Source organism: Natator depressus, chromosome 2 (genome assembly GCF_965152275.1).
Source record: "Natator depressus isolate rNatDep1 chromosome 2, rNatDep2.hap1, whole genome shotgun sequence".
Classification (NCBI taxonomy): domain Eukaryota; kingdom Metazoa; phylum Chordata; order Testudines; family Cheloniidae; genus Natator; species Natator depressus.
Genome location: NC_134235.1, coordinates 67,361,989 through 67,386,359, shown reverse-complemented (window position 1 = coordinate 67,386,359; position 24,371 = coordinate 67,361,989). Strand labels below are relative to the sequence as shown.

The window sequence follows — 24,371 nt, the reverse complement described above, 5'->3', positions numbered from 1 at the left end:
TATGGAGTATTTTAACAGGTGACTCAATTTTCACAGGGGTTTTTTGGGGGTGTGGGGGTAGGGGGGAATCATTGAAAGCTGAAAGATTTTTAATCCACATTGACCTATTACACTGATTTTGTTTTTAAATCCTCAAGTTAGTATTCATAAAAGGGTGGCAATTGATTCTGTAAGTAGATGTTTAGTGTATGTCCCCAGCTATGCCCCTAACATTCACCTTATAACATCAACAGTAACTCTTTAAGTTGTTCAGACCATCTCTCTGACAATGCAGGTCTAGGCCCAATGATGTATTCATTGGTGGGTTCTGCACAGTAAAGTTTTCCCTGAGAGATTACAGGAATCCTGTGAGATCTCACAAGTGTGGGAATTGATGTGGGAATTTTGATCTTCATCATTCACCATTGTGTTTCTGAAATCATCATTAAAAATTCCTGTGGTGGAAACATAAATATGTACAACAGTGAAAGAGGGAGCTAAATGGCCGCTATCAGAGACGGTGGCGTAACTAGGAGTGGAAATTTGTGTGGCCCCTGACTTCCAGGTGGACAGGCAATGACACACTGTGCTAGCTAGGCTTCTCCCCCGATGCCACACCCTCTTCCCAGCCCTGGTACCCCCAGACACAGGTCTTCACCTGCCGAGCTGAGCACACGTGCATGGGTCAGCACAGAAAATGGCAAGGCAGAGCTGCTGGAGCGTAGCTTTCTCAGTGGTGGGTGCACAGTTCTGTCCTGAATTTCAGGTGCCTGAGTGACGCGCCAGGCCGCTGTGGCAGCACTACACTCCTGCTCAGATTTGGGTGGCCTGGATGCTAAGTGGGCGGGCTGCAGCCCACCCAGGTCCACCTGTGGCTACGCCCTTGATCAGAGAGCTGCATAACCAGCTGCAACCCCGGCCAAGTGACTATCAGCTGCTCGCCAAATGGCTGAAAATCCCATAAAAACAGCATTTCTTATGACATTATTTATTATTTCTACAGTGCCATAACTTGGTTGGTACCTTACAAACAAATACTAATATACAATACAAACAAACAAAGAAAAAAGAGTCAGACTTTGCTTGAAATAGCTTACGATCTCTGGGCCAAATTCAGCAGTCCTCTCTAGGGTGATCCTCTGACTTATTTGTGTTGTAGTGTTGCCTGAGTTAGAATCCCAGAATTTGGCCCTTGGTTCTGTATCAAATTCCTTAGGCATCAGTGGGACTTCCCACCGGGGAGTATTAGTCGATCCCAATGCAGAGCCAGGTCTTTAGTTACCTGAATCATTTGGTTTAAATGTGAGATTTTAATGTGGTAAAGGAAAAACCTTTTCTCTATATATTTCTGTAGTTAAATGTATTTTGGATCCAACTAGAATATACATTTGATAAAATTGACTATATAATTTTTCTTGATTACCACTGCACTGCTTTTCATAAAACAGCTACCGATATAATAAAAGTGACATCTGAGGAACTTACTAAGAAAAATCAGGACTGTGTTAAACTGATCCATCTTCTTTTCAGTTAACCACTTTGTTTCACAGACATTTCAAGTTAATGTGGAATTTTTTTTGCTTATATATACTTAATAAGAAACAAATCCAAAGGAGTCAAAGTCTTGTCTTTCAAACTAAGTACTTTTTTGTTAATACTAACAGAAATATAGAATGAGATGAGTTATGGCTGGAATTTCAAACATAACTTTGAAGTTCAGAGGTTTTGCTGGTATCTGTCATGTATAGTACTTTATTTTCTTTTTCTTCTTCTGTTTAACAAACAGAAAGAAAATTGTCCTTGGTATAAAAAAACAATATACCCAGATATCAAGAGGTACTATAGTTTTTAATCAATGTGGAACCTAAAGAGAGTTTTATGTTGGTGGGAACTCTCTTAGGGCTGGCCTACACTACCTCGATAAATCGATCTATCTTTCGCAGTTAGATCCACTTACCACGGTGGCTACACTGCGCTGTGTCGATGGGAGAACATTTCCTGTTGTCTTCCCTTACACTTCTTGGGGAGGTGGAGTACACAAATCAATGGAAGAGTGCTCTCCCATCGATTTAGCATGTCTTCACCAGACCCACTAAATCGACACTCACTGCAATCCGTGCTGATCTACCAGTAAGTGTAGACAGGCCCTTAGATAACATATTCTTCAGCTATTTATGTTTTCTATCTTATTGTTCCAGTAGTGGATTGCAGATGGAATGTTTATCAGCCTTTTCTTTTACTGCAGTATCTTTCCCTTGGGCCAGAACAGTTAGCTATAGATTGCAAACTCTTCCGAGCAGGGCCGGTGTGTAAGTGGACAGCGCTTAGCTGACAGCACTACCCCATGAAGGAATAATATTTCAGATATATGACGGTTGCTAATCCATTTGAATTAGAAATACTCAAAATTATGTTCCTCCCTGCTGAGACTCCATTCATTCATGCTTCACTTCCAGGTTTGTCGTTTGAGATTTGCAAGTACATCTTTATCCTCAACATTGGGCAAAAGATCAGTGGAGGCAATCATTGAAGTGAATTTATCTCTCTTCCAAAATTAAATTTGGTCAGGCCATCAGCTTGTGAAATTTACTTGTAATAAGTTGTGTTCCTCTCTAGTGACTAATCCACATAGAGGCTAACAGCTTACTATGCCTGAAAGCCAATAGGGTTACTTTCTTTAACTTAAATGGCAGAGGTCTGTGCTTTGGGGCTAATGATCTGTGGTATGTTATGCTCATTTTGTGACTTGTGAGTTAGAATCTGACCTGTAAACACAGTAAAAAGTTTAATTTTTTTTTAAGGGTAAAATAAAAACGGGGTGCATGCGTGAATTTAGAGAAGTACTGAGTTCAAAGCTGTTCTTCCATTTAATTTCCTCAGATAGTCACTTTTTTTTTTATTTGAAACTTAATTTGACTCTGCTTTCAGGCATTAATGATTCTGTCAAATTGAGTGTTATGGCACCAATCCAGGAAATACTTAAGCATAAGCTTAGCTTTAAGCACATGAGAAATCCTATTGATACCAGTGCTGAATTATCCTAAATGCTGGAAGAAATGAAAAATACTCCACTATACACAATTGTTTTAAACAGAGAGTGAGGGCCTTCACACCACAAAAAATGTTACTGTCATTGTCTCACCCCTCTAAAGAAGTAGAAACCAACTTACTCTAAAACAATGGAACCAGTATAGCACATGACATGGCCCCACACAGGAAGAGTTTCTGCACCCCACCTCCCCGGCTCTATTTGCAAGCAGCGCAGTAAAGTACATCATACAGGATCTCTTGTCAGTTTCATTTTGCTACCCTTGACAGCAACAGATCCTGAATAAGAAATTTCCTGAACACCAGTGTATATAGCTGTTTGAGAAATATATGATTCAACTCACCCCTATTCAGCTTGCACATATTTTAAAGCAACAGACAGCTATTTCAGTTTTACTTTATTGCTCTCCATTTTTAAATTTCTGACTTCACCTTCTGATTGTGACAATGCGTAATTCCACAATGAAGACAGGTAAAGAAATCTTAGAAGCTGGTGTTTCCCTTGAATCATATAGAACATTGCAGGGATGGGGAAGCACATTGTAGGGTTGGGGAGTACACATTTGAGATGCTTGGTCTTTTCCAGTTTGATTTTAGTAGTTCAATTTCAGCTAACCAGAACATTTTGGACTAGACAAAAAACACAAATCAATCTTTTTAGCCTCCCTCACTTACAGTGAAAAAATACAATCCTCTTTCTGTTATGTTTCCTTTATGTGCTGATGTTACAACAGGGACTGTCAGTTTCATGTCAATTTTGATTTACCACTAATGTTCTGTATTTCACAGAGGAAATGAAAAATACCCAAGGTACCAAGTATCCCCTTCCTTTAGATGATGAATGGAAAGTGTCAGTGCTGACAGGAAATGCAGGAACTCAAGCAAATGTCACACTCTGGATATATGGAGACAAAGGAGTAGCTGGACCAATAACTCTTGGCAAGGACAACGGGGAGCAACTCTTTCTTCCCAGGCAGGAGGATGAATTTCAGGTAGCTAATGAAGTCTGGGAACATTATTTTACTGAATACCTTTCCAAAGGTAATTCTCTCATGTGATAGGGAAAATGTTTTCTCCCTATACTTACTGCATAAAATAAATCTATATCTAATGTCTCTGAATTCTGTATTAAATTAGCTAAATATATATAGTACATGACAGAGGAAGTACTCTTTTCTCTCATATCTTAGACAAGCAGGGGAAACTGCGGAAGTAAATTGCTTTCTTTAAAGCAATTAGTTTAGGCAGTTGGTTTGAAACTAGTCTTAGAAACCATCTACCTCTGCACAAATCGTATCCACTGAAAGATGTGTATCATTTACAGGATCTTTAGAAATGAAATGCATTCTTGAATACACTGTTGTAATCATGGCTCAAAAATGAGTACTGCATGGTTGGCTCTGCTAAGAGTCATAACCTCACCGTTTTCCAGCCAACTAATGCCCTAATAAAAGACTGAAATGTAAAAGGTTTATACATGGTATTAATAGATTACAATAACATGCATGTTACATTGTCAGGATCTGATCCTGTTTATATCCTGCAATGAAAACAAAAGGAGTTTTGCCGTTGACTTTATTAATATTATTAGGATCCAGTTTGTAAAGGAGCTTGCCTCCAGATAGAATGGAAGGAAGAAATTACTATTAACAAAGGGCTAAAGCTTCTCTTGGTTCTCACACAAAGCTTTTATAGGAGGGACATATCCTCTTTTGTTGTCTTCCAGCTGGAAGCCATGTATGAATTAATTCACCAGAAATGATACTTCCCATCATGTACTAGAACTTGCTGTGTGTGCATCTTCTATACTACTGTAGTTGTGACTCACACCAAGATCCTTATTGTCCATAATAATAATTAATAAGTACTTTGTACTAATATGGCTTAAGCATTGAGGCTATTAGCTGTGATGTTAGTTTTGGAAATACGTACAGTGTATATTTCACAGAGCTACGACCCACTGGGAACTCCTTTCTCCTCACTAGTGAATAATTTATAACCAGTTTTGGGTAATAGCATGTCTGCAATATTAACTTCTCTCCCTGTCCATAGATTCCCTAAGATATGGACCAATTGTCCTGCTATAAAATAGATATCCATTATAGCCGTGTCCTATGAATATTGATCTTGAAGAAAAGAAGAATCTCTCCATCAGCAGCATGGGCTGCTACACTCCACACACTGACGCTCTGGCTTTCAGGCCTGACATAACAAATATCAATTAAAACATTTCCCCTCATTAGCCTGCAGTAGACAAATCCATCAAAAGCTAGCTAATGAGTAAGAACTCTTTTCAAAAGTGACATTGTTTTGTACCTGTGGATCAGTGTGAGTATAGCAGTCGACGAGAATGGGCGAGGAATGCAAGATTGGTTTTATTACTGATTCTCTTTATTGCTTGTGTGCTTGAGCCTGATGTGTTTCCACTTGCACTTTGCTAAAGCAGGAGACTTCACTTTTTCATTTTTAAAATGATCGACTTCCTCAGAGGTCTAGCTAGGAGTTCTAGGAAGAAAACTGTCTCAGACAGCATTACGGTAACCCAGGGCAATTTGAATCTCTTTCCTAAAGCAGGATCCCCTGGGAGAATAACATGAGGGGGAAAGGAGTACAGGAGAGTTGGCTGTATTTTAAAGAATCCTTATTGAGGTTACAGGGACAAACCATCCCGATGTGTAGAAAGAATAGTAAATATGGCAAGCAACCAGCTTGGCTTAACAGTGAAATCCTTGCTGGTCTTGAACACAAAAAAGAAGCTTACAAAAAGTGGAAGATTGGACAAATGACCAGAGAAGAGTATAAAAATATTGCTCGGGGATGCAGGCGTGAAATCAGGAAGGCCAAATCACACCTGGAGTTGCAGCTAGCAAGAGATGTTAAGAGTAACAAGAAGGGTTTCTTCAGGTATCTTAGCAACAAGAAGAAAGTCAAGGAAAGTGTGGCCCCCTTACTGAATGAGGGAGGCAACCTCGTGACAGAGGATGTGGAAAAAGCTAATGTACTCAATGCTTTTTTTGCCTCTGTCTTCACGAACAAGGTCAACTCCCAGACTACTGCAGTGGGCAGCACAGCATGGGGAGGAGGTGACCAGCCCTCTGTGGAGAAAGAAGTGGTTCGGGACTATTTAGAAAAGCTGGACAAGCACAAGTCCATGGGGCCGGATGTGCTGCATCCGAGAGTGCTAAAGGAGTTGGCGGATGTGATTGCAGAGCCATTGGCCATTATCTTTGAAAACTCATGGCAATCTGGGGAAGTCCCGGACGACTGGAAAAAGGCTAATGTAGTGCCCATCTTTAAAAAAGGGAAGAAGGAGGATCCTGGGAACTACAGGCCAGTCAGCCTCACCTCAGTTCCTGGAAAAATCATGGAGCAGGTCCTCAAGGAATCAATTCCGAAGCACTTAGAGGACAGGAAAGTGATCAGGAACATTCAGCATGGATTCACCAAGGGCAAGTCATGCCTGACTAATCTAATTGCCTTCTATGACAAGATAACTGGCTCTGTGGATGAGGGGAAAGCGGTGGACGTGTTGTTCCTTGACTTTAGCAAAGCTTTTGACACGGTGTCCCACAGTATTCTTGCCAGCAAGTTAAAGAAGTATGGGCTGGATGAATGGACGATAAGGTGGATAGAAAGTTGGCTAGATTGTCGGGCTCAACGGGTAGTGATCAATGGCTCCATGTCTAGTTGGCAGCCGGTATCAAGTGGAGTGCCCCAAGGGTCGGTCCTCGGGCTGGTTTTGTTCAGTATCTTCATAAATGATCTGGAGGATGGTGTGGATTGCACCCTCAGCAAGTTTGCAGATGACACTAAACTGGGAGGAGAGGTAGATACGCTGGAGGGTAGGGATAGGATACAGAGGGCCCTAGACAAATTAGAGGATTGGGCCAAAAAAAATCTGATGAGGTTCAACAAGGACAAGTGCAGAGTCCTGCACTTAGGACGGAAGAATCCCATGCACCACTACAGACTAGGGACCGAATGGCTCGGCAGCAGTTCTGCAGACAAGGACCTAGGGGTTACAGTGGATGAGAAGCTGGATATGAGTCAACATTGTGCCCTTGTTGCCAAGAAGGCCAATGGCATTTCAGGGTGTATAAGTAGGGGCATTGCCAGCAGATCGAGGGACGTGATCGTTCCCCTCTATTCGACATTGGTGAGGATTCATCTGGAGTACTGTGTCCAGTTTTGGGCCCCATGCTACAAGAAGGATGTGGAAAAATTGGAAAGAGTCCAGCGGAGGGCAACAAAAATAATTAGGGGACTGGAACACATGACTTATGAGGAGAGGCTGAGGGAACTGGGATTGTTTAGTCTGCAGAAGAGAAGAATGAGGGGGGATTTGATAGCTGCTTTCAACTACCTGAAAGGGGGTTCCAAAGAGGATGGATCTAGACTGTTCTCAGTGGTAGCTGATGACAGAACAAGGAGTAATGGTCTCAAGTTGCAGTGGGGGAGGTTTAGGTTGGGTATTAGGAAAAACTTTCACTAGGAGGGTGGTGAAACACTGGAATGCGTTACCTAGGGAGGTGGTGGAATCTCCTTCCTTAGATATTTTTAAGGTCAGGCTTGACAAAGCCCTGGCTGGGATGATTTAGTTGGGGATTGGTCCTGCTTTGAGCAGGGGTTTGGACTAGGTGACCTCCTGAGGTCCCTTCCAACCCTGATATTCTATGATTCTATGATTCCCTATTGCCAAAGTCATGCAGACAGCTATCAGAAAGTGGAAATACCCTTGCCTCTAGAAATAAAAGGAATCACATCCCTTACTCACGTAAGTAGACATTACCTGTTGAATCCCCTTTGAGGCTGCTAACATGAGAAAAGGTTGCCTGGGCATATTATACGTACTATACTAATGGACACAATTGGCTATACCCTTCTCTAATAATTATACCAAAGGGAATCCTTCTTTTGGCCAGACAAATAGGTGCGAAGCTTGTTCTAGGCGGATGTCACTCCTTGCATTTCCACAAAGCCAATACATTGCCTATTAACACTGACACAAAAGAGGGCAGGCAGACCGGCCAGCTGAACCATTAACCAAATGGGATGGAAAAGGATAATCAAAATAGGCATAAAACATGACAGTAATACATATTCAGAGTTTTTGAATGAAAGGATAATATATCAAGTTTATTGTCTCAGAACCAGGTTATGACATCCTTACTCTAATATCATCATATCATATGATCCTATTGACTCATGGAGTAAGGTACTACACAACATGGGTGAGGGTATCAGGATCTGAGCCCACAGAAGTAAATTACTGCTGACTCAAATGGAGAACATCATCATCTTCCAAGTGTGGTGATAGATTTTGTTTTGTTAATATAATTTAAGTTTCCCTATCTTCCCACTGATCTCAGTAAATGACTTGGAATCCTCCAACTCTCACCTATACCCTGTGAGCTGCTCAACCTGTGGCAACATCAAGGAAAACAGGAATATGAGTTAACATTATTTTCTTAAAAGGAAAAAGAGTACTTGTGGCACCTTAGAGACTAACAAATTTATTTGAGGGTCAACTGCTGGAAATGGCCCACCTTGATCATCACTACAAAAGGTTTCCCACCCCCGCCACTCTTCTGCTGGTAATAGCTCACCTTAAGTGATCATTCTCATTATAGTGTGTATGGTAACACCCATTCTTTCATGTTCTCTGTGTATATAAATCTCCCCACTGTATTTTCCACTGAATGCATCCGATGAAGTGAGCTGTAGCTCACGAAAGCTTATGCTCAATAAATTCGTTAGTCTCTAAGGTGCCACAAGTCCTCCTTTTCTTTTTGCGAATACAGACTAACATCGCTGCTACTCTGAAACCTGTCATTATTTTCTTAAACATTCTTTGTATTGGCCAGGCAAAGTGTTCTGGGGAGCAGTACAGTGTTCTTATAAAGGCCGCTGGGCCTAGAAATAAGAGTTGGGGAAATATTAAGCTTTGAGGGGAGACAAGGAAACTTTATTTTATTAATGGAAATAGAGAGTAGGTGGATAATATATGAGTAGGGATTTTTAACAGAAAGGGTAAAAAGAAAACTATTTAAAACAATGTAAATAGCTCTTTGGGATTTGAACCAGCAGTGAGCTGGGCTAGGAAAAAGGAGAATATGACAGAGGATGCTGCCATAAGCCTTTTAGTCAGAAGAACACTCACTGAGAAATAATCCGACAGTAAATCTGCCTTTCAAGTGCCTGAGAACCTCTACTTGTACTACAATATATAGGATGTGAAATGATTTGTATTCAATTTAAATAATGATAACAGTTCAGCATCAAAACAACCTGAAAAATGGGATAGAGTTGGGCTATAAGAGTATCCTTTATACTTAACGGTGCAACAAAATGCTTTACAAAGTAAAGGTGCAAGTGAAATACAAACTGTATTCAATCAAAAAGATAAGAATACATCAGTGACTTCTAACAGTTTACAGATCTCTCTATGCCATTTTTTGGAACTGGATTATTTAGGCCTTTTGTATCCTCCATATAATTTTATGACTAATACTAGGTTTTATGTTAGAAAACCTATCATTTTTTAACCGTGTTGCTCTAATACATCCGGAGAGATGTTATTTTGCTGCATGATTTACATTTTCATATTCACGAACTGGACAGATGCTCTGAATATTTGTCAAAACAACTCTGCAAAATGGCAGTAATTTCTGGAAAGTACTCCTAGGTCTAAGTGTACCTCTGAGTGTTGACTGCACTTTGATTCACTGGTATATTCCAGAAGAGAAAGGGGATTCTCCATTCCATGCCTTGTCTGTTCCAATCCTAGATCTAGGATTCAGAAGGTCCAGCAAATTCATATACTTACACTGGCATCTCTACTGTTTATTTTCTGACCTGAGTTAAAAGGAGACTGCCAACATTGAGGGATTAAGATTCCCCTCAAGGATGCTGAATTTAATTGTATTGAGGTCACTGTTATTTAGTGGCCTAACTACAGTTGCTCCTTGAACCAACCCCATGTGTATTACTTAGCCCTAAGTCAAGAGTAGCCTTTCTTCTTACATACCTGTTCCAAGAAGCAAGTGTTTAAAGTGTCATAAAATTGCTTCTCTCATTGTGACAAATGGCCAGTCTATATGTAGGTAACTAAACTTGCTCACTGGGTCTTTTTTTTTAGCTGTAGACCCGATCCTACATTGGGATCTGCTTGAACAGATGCCTGTGCATATGTCAGTGGGACTTGGCGCATGTGCAGGGTTCCACTCTAGGAGATCCCAGTGCCGGAGTGAGGCCTGAGGTTTGTCTTTGATCTCCTTCACCGCTGTGTACTCAATACCTTTTTCCTCAACAGGAGGTTGATGGTACATTTGTATTCATATGATTTGGGATTTGTAGTCAGATTCTATTGTATGGTCCTGTCTGCTCAGAAATTGTTAGCCCGATTCCCTTGTCACGTTAGTTTTACACCAAGATTGCTCCGCTATCTTTGATGGAGTCAATCCTGATTTAGGCTGGTATAAGTGAGAGGAGAATCAGGCTCTTAGATTCAATGGACTCTTTTAGATATTGTACTAATCTCCCACTTCTACCAGCTAATCTGTCCTACCTAGCCAGGTATTACTAGATCCCCTTGAGTTTTTTTGACACGCCCTTATATGTTAATAATGCCAATTACATCAGTGTCCTCTTCCACTGCCAAGTATAGTAGTTCATCTGTTTTTGCTTTTAAGCATCTCACATTGATCCAGCATGTTTCAGTTTTCACTTTTGATGGCATGCCTATTGTTATTCAACTTTATAATCTGCCACTCTTTTACTTTTCCAGAATGTACCTCTGATGTAAATCGTCCCTCCTCCAGCTCAGCTGTAATTTCTGATCTATCTTTTACTGGACAGATTTATTTTTGTGTCGCTCACCGTTCAGCTTTGTCCAACCATTTTTTTCCCCAATCTGCGAGTTGAAACCATCTCAAAAATATTGCTAATTTTCTGTGCCAGTATCTTGGTTCCACTGGGGCTAAGGTGGAACCCATCTAATTATATTGGCGCCTATGCAGAAAAGAAACTGAATAGCCTATTTTCAGGGCCAGATTTTGAAAAGGGGCAGTCCAAGGTTTGCCTGAAAATATGCATGAATTGTTGCATGCCTATCTTTGTACAGATAGGTACTTCACTTTCTCAAGGAAATTGGGAAAGAATGACAGTTGTGCACGTGGACTAATTTTTTAAAAAATGTGGCCCTCGTTAGCCAAGCTGAATGAATGGCAAAAGGTGTAAACAGCACAAATGGTGAAAAGTACATTAGTTTTTTCTTTCACCTGCAATAAGCTAAGACACAGGAAAGGAAATATTTCGAGGGTTGGGTTTTTCTGCAAAACTATCATGAAAAGATAGCAGCCTGGGCACAAAATACACACGCCCACTCTTATTGTCAAGAAGCTTCGCACGCAATATGTGTGGGCAAGTAGAATTGTGTAAAGCTGCCTTCTAATCTTGAATCAACTGCAGGGTCAGTTCTCCAATGCGGGCTTTGGTTAAACAGCCTCTAACCTTCACATCACAAGCCAAGCAAGCCTGAAGTATAGAGCTTCAATGCTTGATCCTTATTTACATGTGCTGTTTTGTGTTTAAATTCAGGTTGAAATAAAATATATTGGAGAATTCTATAAGATAAGGATAGGACATGATGGAATAAATGAACACCCAGAATGGAAGTTAGAAAAGGTAAGATTTTTATGGTTAATTTGCTGATCATTCTTCAGCATAATTAGTGCTTTAATTCATTGCTTTGTGACTTTATAGTAAATCTTGTAAAAACTGAATGGCACAGGTTGGGTGATAATTAAAATAATAATTAATACTTATTTAGCACTTTTCAACTCAAATCACTTTATAGAGAAGAGTAAGTATCGTTTTACAGATGAGATAAATGAGGCAGAAAGTGGTTTAAGAGACTTTCCCAAGGTCAGTAGGCAAGTCTGTGTCAGAGTCAGGAACAGAACACACTCTGAGCTCTGTCCATTAAACTACTGCTGCACCAATTTGACTGGATAAACCTAATCCCTGGTGCTCACCAGATGGGCCTATATTATTCATTAAAGTATCCAAATGCATTAGAAAATAAATTAATAATTTATAATAATAATTATAAGGAAGTTGACCCAAAGCATTTTCTGGGGTGTGGTGATAGTTTGGGGTAATTCACTCAGCTCATCACTGATCCCCAAACTTGATTTGTTTTGGTGCTTAAATCAGTGCTTTTCAACCTTTTTTCATTTGTGGACCCCTAAAAAATTTCAAATAAAGATCTAGACCCCTTTGGAAATCTTAGACTGAGTCTGCAGACCCCCATGGATCCACGGACCCCAAGTTGAAAACCACTGGGTTAAATGAATCTGTAGCATAAGACAGCTGAAGACTAGCTGACATGCATACCTGCAATGAAAGACCAATCTGAATGTCAAGGCAACATGGTGGAATGTTTTATTTTCAATAACAATCAAAACTTGAGATTTTTCTTCTGGTTCAACTTTTTTGGCACATTTCTACTTGTGTGCAACCACAGAGTCCTTTGATCATGGTATATACTGTACATCCTAGAGTATGTAAATAGTTACTTTCCAGGGCCAAGGAGAAATTCTTTGACTCTGGGGGAAAAATACCTAATTTTGCAGTTAGCCAGGGCATTCAGAGAAGGTGAAATTACTGACAGATTGTGTAATCCCAAAATACATGCCACCAAAGCATTTACATAAATGTATTATCACTGTCAAGTTTATAAAAGGGATGGGCCAGAGCCAAAATTTTGCATTTAAACTCCCGCAAACTTGGCTTTGTTAGCATTTTTTTTTCTAATGTGCCAATCACTGTGGTACCTAGGTGCTAATTTTGAAGTATTGATACTCTGTCAAATTTTGCATCCTAAAAAATGGAACTGTATTTTTCAGTTTGCAGTAGATTGCTCTTATATTACCTCTAGAAATTGGCTGTGAAAGGTCACAGAATTTCAGCTGCACCATGGACAGTTTCATGGGGGGAAAAAGACCAAAGTTTGGCTATAAACACCCCAGTGATATCCTTGCACCCAATAATATCCATGCTTGGAAAAACATATTTCAGAGCTACTAAGTGACATAATTCAGTGATAGGTCCATCAATAGCTATTAGCCAGGATGGGCAGGAATGGTATCCCTAGCCTCTGTTTGCCAGAAGCTGGGAATGAGTGATAGGGGATGGATTACTTGATGGTAACCTGTTCTGTTCATTCCCTCTGGGACAACTGGCACTGTCCACTGTCAGAAGACAGGATACTGGGCTAGATGGACCTTTGATCTGACCCAGTAAGGCCCCATTCTTATGTTCTGTTCTACTCTATTTTGCTAAATAACCCTTGGTAGAATAAATTCATACTAGCACAGACCTATCATGTAATATTCCTTTCAGAACTCCAGACCAAGTACTTGTGCTTTGTCTCCTATCCTACATGTATGGAAACACACATGCCTGCCTTTTATTCTGTCATTTCATTTTACAAGACCTGAATCCTAAAACCAGAACTGCATGGCAATAGCAGATTTTTGATATTAGCTCAGAGGCCTGAAGTTTAGGAATATCAAACCTGAATAGAAGTTTAAATGTTTCAGTTTGCTCAAATGATTTCAGGAAATCTGTTTCCCAACCTGTTGGTTACAGCACATTTCTTTAATATTTTAGTCCAAACTTCATAGGGCAACTCTGGGATTTCAAATAATTCCCTTCACTTAAGGAAACCAATTAGCTTGAAAGTTGTTTTTTTTGTCAATGCACCTAACATTTGTTGTTGCTCTGAATCTGCAGGGGGAGGTGTGCCAATAACTATTTGAGGTTGTCCTGTAAATTCAATTAGCGATTGAAAATCACTGCTGCAGAAGTATTTCATGTTGGAACCCAAATACTATCTTTTAAATGAATATTATTTTAAGTAAAATACATGTCCACTTTAATGGGGAAGCAACTTAAAGGAGTCTTTTCTCCCCCTCTAAAATGTGAGTTTAGAATTTGAGTGCAAATATCTAATTTCATAATTTTAATAATAAAGCTTTTTCTAAGAATACCGTCTTTTAAACAGCCTCAAGAGTGTAGAGAGAGAGAATGGTTTTGGCAGTGAATGCCTGCTGCTAATGAAGGTTGGGGAAGGGAAAACTGTAGTATGTACTGCTATAATCGAAGGCCAATAATAACCATCCCTAAGAAAGAAAGGAAAAAAAGCTCCTCTAATAACATGAAGCAACAAATAAGACAGTTATTACCATAGCGCTCAGTAGCAAATAGCTCAAAATTTGGATCCTGAACTATCTTGAAGTGGTGAATGTGTAAATGTGTTTGGATGCAGGGTTTTGGTTTGTTCCATTATAGAAGCAGGAGCCAGCTACAGAATTTGGATCTGGATCCACCAATTTCAACAAACTGATTTCTTAGAATCTATGAAAACACATGCTTTCCTCCACCAAAGTTCAGAGGGATTTAGATTCAGAAATTTGGTTTCAGCCCATTTCCATTTATAATGGAAAGGTGCTGTAACAGACCCATGTCCCTTTCCAAAAGCCTAGTGTCTCTGCTCATTTTTCAGAATGTTTTCATTCTGCAGTTCAGAAGGCAGTTTTCCATGGAATTTATCCATGGACAAAAATCAGAACCAGTGATGTTTAGTAAGGTAAGAAGGAAAATTTAATTCATGTGTTTGCTCATGCCAAAAATAAGACATATTTTGAGAACTCTTAGCAGATCAAAATAATAGATGTTGGCAGTTACAGCAGAGATACCAAGGAATGAGTGAGTATAAAGATTCTCTCTAAAGATGGTCTTTTTAGTTCCAGGTGGAGGCACATTGGTAAAGTAATAACAAAATTAGAAATGTAAAATGAAGAAAAAAGTCTCTCTTAAGTATTGGGCACTGCAGAACTGGAGAAACTGCATTGCATCATGGTTGTTGCTACTGCTTCTCCCCTAGGTGACACTGCAACATGTAAAGAGCAGGAGGACTCTGAACTTTCCAGCAAACAAGTGGTTGTCAAGAAGCCGTGGAGATGGAGATATTATATGTGAACTCCCAGTAGAGGAAGCAGGAAAACCCATTTATCCAAGTACGTGTATACTTCAGAAGTACACACTTATGTGTACTGGATTCAGGTTATCTGAGTTATATTCCACAAGCAGTATATTCATAAAGGTATTGTTAGTAATCTCAAAAAACACTTACATTTAGTTCTTGAAAATATAATCTCTGCAAATGTGTGCAAGCCAGATTTGTGGTAGTGTCTTCATTGTGACTGAAGGTTGAACACATATGAATTGTGATCTCTCTGTATGAATAACTAACTTGTGTTTTCCTTTCTCGGTTTTGCAAGTTGTGAGATACCACATTTATGTTTACACTGGCCATTTGGAGCAAGCTGAAACAGACTGTCCGATCTACCTATGTATCTATGGAAAGAGAGGTGACTCTGGTCTAAGACTTCTGCATAAATCTGATATGCCAGTGAAATTTCAGAGAGGAATGGTAAGTTTGAGCAAGAAGTTTGCATATTCACAGAGACATGTTTAAAGTAGCCCTTATACATGCTTAAAATTGGTTTTGAGGGGAACTAATCAAAATCTTGGACACAGATACACTTCACTTTATTTAGCTACTCTTTTATTAAAGATTTTCATAGATATAATACAGTACATTTGGTGCTTGCCATTTCTGGGAGATAATAATACAAGTGAGGAAAAAACAGGACCTAGTAAACCAGAAATGAATAATGGAACAAGAGTAAAAATGGGAAGTGGGGGGGTGGGGGGGAGGGAACATTAGGGAGAATAAAAGAATAGAAAAAGAAAAGCCACAAGGGAAAATACAGACATTTTCAGTCAAAACATAAAAGATCAAAATTGGACACAAATGAGTGCACAAAAATTGTTTCATGGCTTCAAATCTCAGTAGGAACATTTGCTGTCTATTTCTTCTAACAAATGACAGTTTTGGAAAGCATTTTGATACTGATTAATGCAATCCAGGTGTAAATGAAACTATCTAATTTGTCTTTCATGTACCTAAGAGCCTCACCATAAAAAAAATACACAAGCTGCATTCTGCAGCATAGTTTAGTGGACTGAGCAAGAGACCGAATTTCAGAAATTACTGAGTTCTAATTCTGGTCCTGTCATTGAGGATACGTCTACACTGCAATAAAACACCACTGGCTGGCCCATGTCAGCTGACTCAGGCTTGTGAGGCTCAGATTGCAAGGCTATAAAATTGTAGTGTAGCTGTTCGATCTCGTGTAAGCCCAGAATCAGGACTCCAGCCTGAGCCCAAATGACTATGCTGTAATTTTATAGCCTCGTATCCCGAGCAAGCAGACATGGACCAGCTGCAGGTGTTTTATTGTAGTGTTGACATACACTGACTTTCTGAGTGCTCTTGGTAAGTCACTTGGCCTCCACTGTGTCTGAGTTTCTCCGTCTGTAAAATGGGTGAAATTTAATGCTTACTAACCTAACAGGTTGTATTGACATATTTGAGGAATACTTATAAAATGCAAAGCGTATGTAAATGCTAAATTATTCAGCACAGTAGAACATCCCAGATACACTGAGAAACTGCAGGTGGTCTGTGCCAATTTAACAGCATAGAATATAAATCTGCCTTATTAGTAATGCATTAGATATAAAATACCGCACAAAGGAGTTTAAATTCAAGACACAAAGAGATCTCTTCTGGGTAGGCTGATGAGAGTGTCCTGTATTATATAATTTATACAAAAAGGCTAAGATTGAGGAGATTCTATTCTTCACCTCATTTGTTACAGAAGCCGGAAGGTGTGTAGTGAATGAGGCAGGGGACTGCAGGAACAGAAAGTAGCATCTGCTGGTTCAGGCAGTTGAATACTGCCCTGGAGAACTGGATTCTATTCCTGCCTTTGCCACAGAGTTCCTAATGTGATGCTGGGCAAGGCACTTAAACCAAACTTTCACAGGTGGCCATGGTGTTCCTCATTTTCTGGGTACTCAACTTGAGATGCTTGAGCTCTGATTTACTAACTTGCTGAGCACTCATAGCTGGAACTGAGGTTAATGGGAGCTGTGCTCTGAACATGTAAAGTGCTATGAAATACTGAATACTCTGAAAGATCCAGCCCTACGCTTCTAAAATTGAGCACCCAAAATTAGATGACAATTTTGGCTTTAATCTCTGTTCTTCAACTTCATCATGAAATGGAGATAATAACACCACTTCACCTCACCTCAGCAGAGTACTGTGAACACCAGTTCATTGACTGCAGCACAGAAAAACCAATGAGGAAATGAACAATTCTGTATTCAGTGCAAGGTTTGGTTGTTGTGCAGTAAATAAAGTGGCGGGGGCCAGGCGGGGGGGGAGACCCACACAGAACGAGGAGGATAAAAATAAATATTGGAGAGTTACCCATCAGTGAGCTCTGTCCATCCTGTTCACTGAATGAAGCAGGTGGTCCTGTGGAAAATATAGTATGTGATCATATAATTAAAGAATGTCTCATCATGCATATGCACAAGGAGGCTGAACTAAGGTTACATGGACACCCCTAATTCTGGCATTTCCTATCTTTTGAGTGCTTGACTTTACAACCTTAACATGCTTTTAGCATTGTTGTTTTTTTTATATCTCTGCGTGTGTGTAATAAATTTATACTTTTCACCTCTTCCCTTTGAATTTTTCTGTTAAACATGATTCAGACTGTTAAACTTAGAGAGAGAGAGAGTTTGCACAAGAGAACTGCGTGCTCTTCGTGAGGTCAAAACTTGGCCAACCTGAATCTTTCACCTGATCAGCTGCATGCCTCCATTAAAACAATCTTCATCAAACTTTTGCACAAATCTAAATGGATAAGCAGAACAAAGTGGCTTTTTCAGCATAGTGGCATTTAAATAGAGGGGGGAACCTCCCATGAAGCAACTATGTCCCTTACTAAGAAAATAGTGTTACGGTATTGTAAAGTAATCACCCCAAACGCTGCTCAAGCATTATTGTAAGGTGTACTGGATCAGTACTGAAGAATTTTGCACGACTTTTGGGGAAGGATCGTAAAGGTAATTTACATGAGGTTTTTGCCAATATTATTACATTCAGATTTTTAGCTTTGGGTAACCCTTGTTCACTTATTACCTGATCCAGAATCCATCGAGCCAATGGAAAGACACTGGTTAACTTCGATGGGCTTGAATCTGCCCCTTTGGGAACAATCTGACTCCCATTATATCCAATTGGAATCTTTTCCTTGGCTGTAAGGAGAGTTGGATCAATGTCCTTAAAATGCTGAGCAGCTTTTAGCCTTTCTTACTGCTGTTATGAAGTGTTGTCTGAACTGTTGTCTTCTAGGTGGATATGTTTGAAATGGAAGCTGTATCTCTTGGAAAACTGCAGAAGGTGCTATTGCACTGCGAGGCCAGTAATGAGGCGCAGTACTGGTACTGTGAGAAAGTAATCATCAGAAAAGCTGGGAAGAACTCTGAATATATTTTCAACTGTGAGAGGTTGTATATATGCTACAGCCCTTTTGTTTTTAAACTAGCTTTGTCTTCCCAAATATCATATAATCCTTTAAGGCTACATACCCTTTAGATGATACCTATGTGAAACATTTAGCCAATAGATGTGCTCAGTTTGGTTTTTCCAGGACCAGGCAGATAAACTCATATTACTTATCACTCCAGGACTGATTGCTTAATTTAGTGATTACCAGGTAGTGTGTGCCAAAGTAACTCCGTACTTCATTATGTTATATGATTGATTGTGCAAGTGTCTCTGTGTCACATGTGGAGCAATGCTCTAAGATGGTGGGTGAGAATTTCCCATGAAAGAAACAAAGATAAATCATACAAACAGGTTTTTAAATTAAAGCCTAATTCTCCATGGGAAATCCACGAGGAGCGCAATCCAGGAGTAGCATTTGTTCTTGCCGAAGAGATGGCTGACATGCCAAAAAGGGGAAAGTTTTCTGGTGGTTACCTAATTTAAGTTATTAAATCAGTGTAACCCCCTACCCTCCCTCAGCAAGCAGGGGTTACACCAGCATAGCTAAAGTCACTTGAGAAATACCACATCATCCAGCCTTTTTACATTTAACAAAAAGAAGAGCTGTGGAAACCAAAAACCTGCTCAAGCACATACATATTCTTGCACTGCAAACTCTCATACATGTGAATAACTTTATGTGAGTAGACCCATTGAAATTAGTGGATTGATAGGAGGCAATGTGCCCCAGTGGACAGGTCTCTGGATTTGGGGTCAGGAGACCTAGCTTCAGAGTAGCAACCATGTTAGTCTGTATTCGCAAAAAGAAAAGGAGTACTAGTGGCACCTTAGAGACTAACCAATTTATTTGAGCATAAGCTTTTGTGAGTTACAGCTCACTTCATCGGATGCATCCGATGATTGATTGATCGATGATGATTGATGATAGTGATCGAATATCACTACAAAAGGTTTCCCCCCGCCCCCCAGCTCTCCTGCTGGTAATAGCTCATCTTAAGTGATCACTCTCCTTATGGTGTGTATGATAACACCCATTTTTTCATGTTCTGTGTGTATATAAATCTTCTCACTGTATTTTCCACCGAATGCATCCGATGAAGTGAGCTGTAGCTCACGAAAGCTTATGCTCAGATAAATTGGTTAGTCTCTAAGGTGCCACTAGTCCTCCTCTTTTTTCTGAGACCTAGTTTATATTTCCAGATCTGTTGTTGATTTGGTGTAAACTTGGGCAACTTGCTGAACTTGCTGAACTCTCTGTGCCTCAGGTTCACTATCTTTAAAACAGGAATAAAAATGTTCACTTGCCTTTGTAAAATGTTTTGAGATTAAGGCAACCCTATGAATTATTATAATTACTTTTATTAATACTGATGAGAATAGGGATTTCTCATGTGAGTAAGGGATGCAGGTTTGGTCACATACTAGTTGGTGTTTCATCAATATCTTATATCTGTTTGTGAAAAGATACAAACAGCTCTCTGACATTAGTCAGACAGAAGGCTCTATAGAGAAATGAGGCCAGCTGCCTACCTCAAGCAAGAAAGATCAGCTCAGTATCATATCCATCCTTCAGTCACATGGCTCAGACATCATGCATGACAGGGCACTTCGGCGTATTCATTCTGTGATAATTAGCACCTAGGAGGCTGGTCAGCAGAAAATATTCAGCAGCAGAGGCTCTAAAGGTGAAAAGGAAAGAGAAGTTATATCATTCCTGCCTTTTGCGACTGCTATAAAAAGAACATTGCTACTGACGAGAGTTTAAAATAGGGCAGCAGGACCACCAAGGGATGGCTTCTTTATTGGCCAAAGAAGCTGCAACACAATGCTCTTCTCAAGGAAGGAAAATGCTTTGTTCCTCAGACATGCTTCTGATATGCTTTATCTTCACAGCCTCTTGGCTTTATTTTCATTTTATACTGGAAGACTTGATTTTTTTTTCTGGTTTGTAATATAAGATACCAAATTCCTTAATTCTCTCAGTTAATCTGGGAAATGTCGACATTTTTTCTGATTTAATAGAATCCTGACTTTTGATTTTGCACAGGCAAAATCCAGCCATTCTCATGGATTTCAATTAAAATGTTATTTCTGTCTTGGGGTTTTAAAATTATACATCAACATGTTTTCAGCATTTAGGATTACACAATATATCTGTATAACCTGCTTTTAACAGGAGAGCAGCATAAATAAGCCAACAGCCCAGTGCGTGCTGTAGCACTGAAAACTAGAAGGTCAGTTAGTTAATGTATTAATGTTCTTAGGATCTGGTGCTATGAAATGCTAAGTGCTTCTTTCAAGGTTAATTGAAGGTGCTCGGCACCTCCTGGGATTTAGCCTGTTAGTGAGCTGGTGGGAAGGTACCAAGGTACCTGCCCTCTGGCCCTGATTCTTGGAACTATGTGTATGCTTGATGTTAAGCACATGCCAAGTGCTTTGCTGATCTGGGCTAGGAAGCTCAGAACCATATAGGATCAAGCCCCAGCAGCCTCACTACAGCAGTCCATAACTACTGATTAATGAAGAGGCTCTCATGTTGAGATTGCAATAGCCTTACTATGTGGAGGGAAAAAGTTCCTCTAAGGATAATCCAGAAAAGAGAGAGGAAATAAGAATGTGAAAAGCAATGTGTAAATGGATCAGTGTTTAACGCTCTCTGTTTTTAGTCAGCAAGGCATAAAACACATCTTTAGAAAATGTTTATATTCTCCCCTTTTAAATCAAAGCTCCTGTTTTCTGAAAATAAAGAGCTGGATATTTATCAGGGGGTTAATTGACCTTTTTCCTCAGGTGCCACTGTTAATCATTTCTGGTTATCTCAGCATCTATTCCTGTTGTTGCAGACCTTGCTCCTTTTCTTTGTCAGTTTCATGCTATTCTTTGGTGTGAAACTGACATGTGGTGCTTGGAAACAGATAGAATGAGACACCCAGATGCAGCTCTGATTTTCTGGCAGGTAGAAAAGATTTGAGAAATTGAACGTTTTCTCTTGTGCCTTCAGCTGAATCATTTTTGTTTCCTATGAGGCAAAGAATGTTTTGCACACACCAAGCATGCATATACCACCTGATCGGTAGCAGAACTATGACAGATCTGCTGTCAGAATGTGGGAGGAGGGGAACCCCTGCAGGGAGTGCAGACATCCTGTATACCTCACAGTTGAGCATCAGAGGGGCTTCCTCTACCCTGACACATAAGAGAGATTTGACATGAGTTGGGAGGGGTATGCACCTGCAACTTTGTGGATATCACTACTAAATCTCACCTCCCACCATTTGAGTGTACAGTTGTAACACCAACAACCTTTTGGTAGCCGGGATCAAACCTGGGATCTCTGGGAATCAATGCATGAGCCTCTTTAGCATGAGCTAGAAGACAGCAGTCTCTTAGCCAAAACTCTAGCAGGTTAATCAGTCTCTAGCTCAGGGGTGGCTAACCTGTGGCTCTTTAGAAGTTAATATGCAGTTCCTTGTATTGGCACCGACTCCAGGGCTGGAGCTACAGGTGCCAACTTTCCAGTGTGCTGGGGGGGTGCTCAACTCCTCACTGCTCACTCTGCCATAGGCCCTGCCCCCACTCCACCCCTTCCCGCCCCCTCCCCTGAGCCTGCCATGCCCTCGCTCCTCCCCTCTTCCCCCCAGAGCCTCCTGCATGCCATGAAACAGCTGATCGGGGCGGGATGGGGAGGCGCTGATCAGCAGGGTTGTTGATGGGGGGAGGCGCTGGGAGCTGGGGGGAGCTCATAGGGGGTTGTTGATGTATTACTGTGGCTCTTTGTCAATGAACATTGGTAAATTCTGGCTCCTTCTCAGGCTCAGGTTGGCCACCCCTGCTCTAGCTGGTCTGGCTGCCTCTAGAGGGAGACAGAGTGCCACACCAAGCAGGCATGGGTTACACAGTGGCAGTGGTGGCTGCAGCTCTGAGGCTGGAACAGTGGAGGAACACAGGCGAGTGGAGGAAGATTCCACCCCACTTGACCTCTCTGGAACCACCCTGCACAATCCCAGATTAATTGGGTTTGGCACAGGCATCCAGATTTGACCCCATTCAGCTAAATTCATCCCCAGTGTAATTCCATGGAAGTTAGGGTCACATTAGAGGTTAATTGAGTTCACTAAACTGAAACTATGTAAACAAACCAGAAGCCTGCTGTACAGTGGATCTACATAGAAACAAATATTCATTTTTGCTGAGCAGGAAGTAAACAAAAGTTGGCAAAGTGGGTCCCAAAGTTTAGGGTGTCAAAAGCGCTCTTGGTTCAGTCTTTTCCTATTGAAAAGATTGGGCCAAATTCTGCCTTCAAGTACATCTGTGCAACCCAGTGCACTCCACTGGGATTGCAGGAGTAAAAAAGGCAGAATCTGGCCCTCTATCTTCATCTTTAAAGCTCAGCTTTGGACTTCTTATTCATCTATTGCAGGATTTCCCTAACTTTTCATAGCATTCCTCCCCAAAGTATTGAACAATGCTTTGGGCCTCGTTCTTCTCTGTCACACCCATGCAAATCAAGAGTAGTTTCATGGAAATCTTAGTGCCTGATTCTCATGTACTCAGAGAAGTGTAAAGGGACATTGTGACATTTTGGGGACCACCGGACCAGTAAGGGCCGCTGTCACTGCCTGCCCTGTACTTAGATACCTTGGTGCTGTTCCGCTTACCCAAGATCTCACCCTGGCTCTCACCAGCCAAGTTACTCCTTGTAGGGTGACATCAACACTCTTTCAGTCCCAGGCCTTCCCAAATCCATCCTTCCCAAGTTCTTAATTCCCAGACACTTGGACAAATTCCCTCTGGTTCATCACCCCCTCAAGGCATGAATGCAGCGCCCCCCAGGCACCAGTTTACTTTGGGGCACACACTCCACACAGTTAGCACATGAGAGACCTGTTTGCGGTAAAGATAAAAAAAGGCTTAAGTAATAGAAAAGCCATAGATTCAAAGATGAAGTAGTAAGGGAGAACAAACATATACAGGTGACACAGAAAAGAAACATAAAGATGCAACCCTTTTCTAATACAAGTTATCTATTGCCTTTGAACAGTTTCCCAGCCTACCCCTAGCTGTAATAGAATCCAGTGTTTCATGGACAGCACTTGCCAAGTGACTGTCAGAAAACCTTGGAAAAAGCCTTTTACAAGCAGGCTTGTGTCTACTTTTTTTTCTCTCAGTCCATGATGACTCATGTTTATTCAGAGTGAAGAAATCCCCCCCTTACCTGAGAGCCAGGATGTCTCGACAACTTTCCATTAACTCCATTGTCTTTTCCTGGCTAGACAGTGGGTTGTTGCTTGGAGCCGGTGTCATATAAATCCCTGTCTTAGAAGGTGCCCTCTGGGCTGTGATGTGTAGTTGAAATTGTAGGTGTGGTTATGAGCACAGTTTTCTATATGCATAAATACATAGATTCATAACCACAGTATGTACACATATCTCAGAATGACGATCAAGTTCAGAACATTCCAGGCTTGCATGAAAGGCCTTACTCAGTATGCTTATAGCACAATAATACAGTCTGCAATCAGTTGGTTCAGCTGCTCATTTGGGGGGTTTAAACCTTCGGTTCTCCCCTTGGGCTGTCTGGACCCTGATAGTTACAGCCATAAATGCACATGAGAAACAGACCCAATGCTGTGCACCAGGGTAAAATGGTGGTATATGAAAGTAGACTAATGGCCCTCTGTCATCCCCTGATTAGGGATAAGTAAACTGAGCTAATTCCAGCTCGTTTTCTCTAACTTCTAATATGCACCAACTATCTCTGTGGATACTCCCATACTGGGGCATCATGTCATGGGGCTTTCCATAGGTTGGCTTCTTCTTCAAACGGAACAAATACTGTATGCAC

General features: G+C 40.7%; 1 protein-coding gene across 1 annotated transcript in view; it reads left to right on the top strand.

Moving 5' to 3' along the window:
• Nucleotides 1-24,371, top strand: part of RP1 (RP1 axonemal microtubule associated) — a 268,493-nt gene that overhangs the window by 77,453 nt on the left and 166,669 nt on the right. Inside the window, exons 18-22 of the mRNA XM_074944372.1 lie at nt 3,817-4,019; nt 11,626-11,712; nt 14,978-15,110; nt 15,375-15,526; nt 18,371-18,525. Of these exons, the coding sequence (XP_074800473.1) occupies nt 3,817-4,019; nt 11,626-11,712; nt 14,978-15,110; nt 15,375-15,526; nt 18,371-18,525 (730 nt within the window). The remainder of the gene's footprint in view (nt 1-3,816; nt 4,020-11,625; nt 11,713-14,977; nt 15,111-15,374; nt 15,527-18,370; nt 18,526-24,371) is intronic.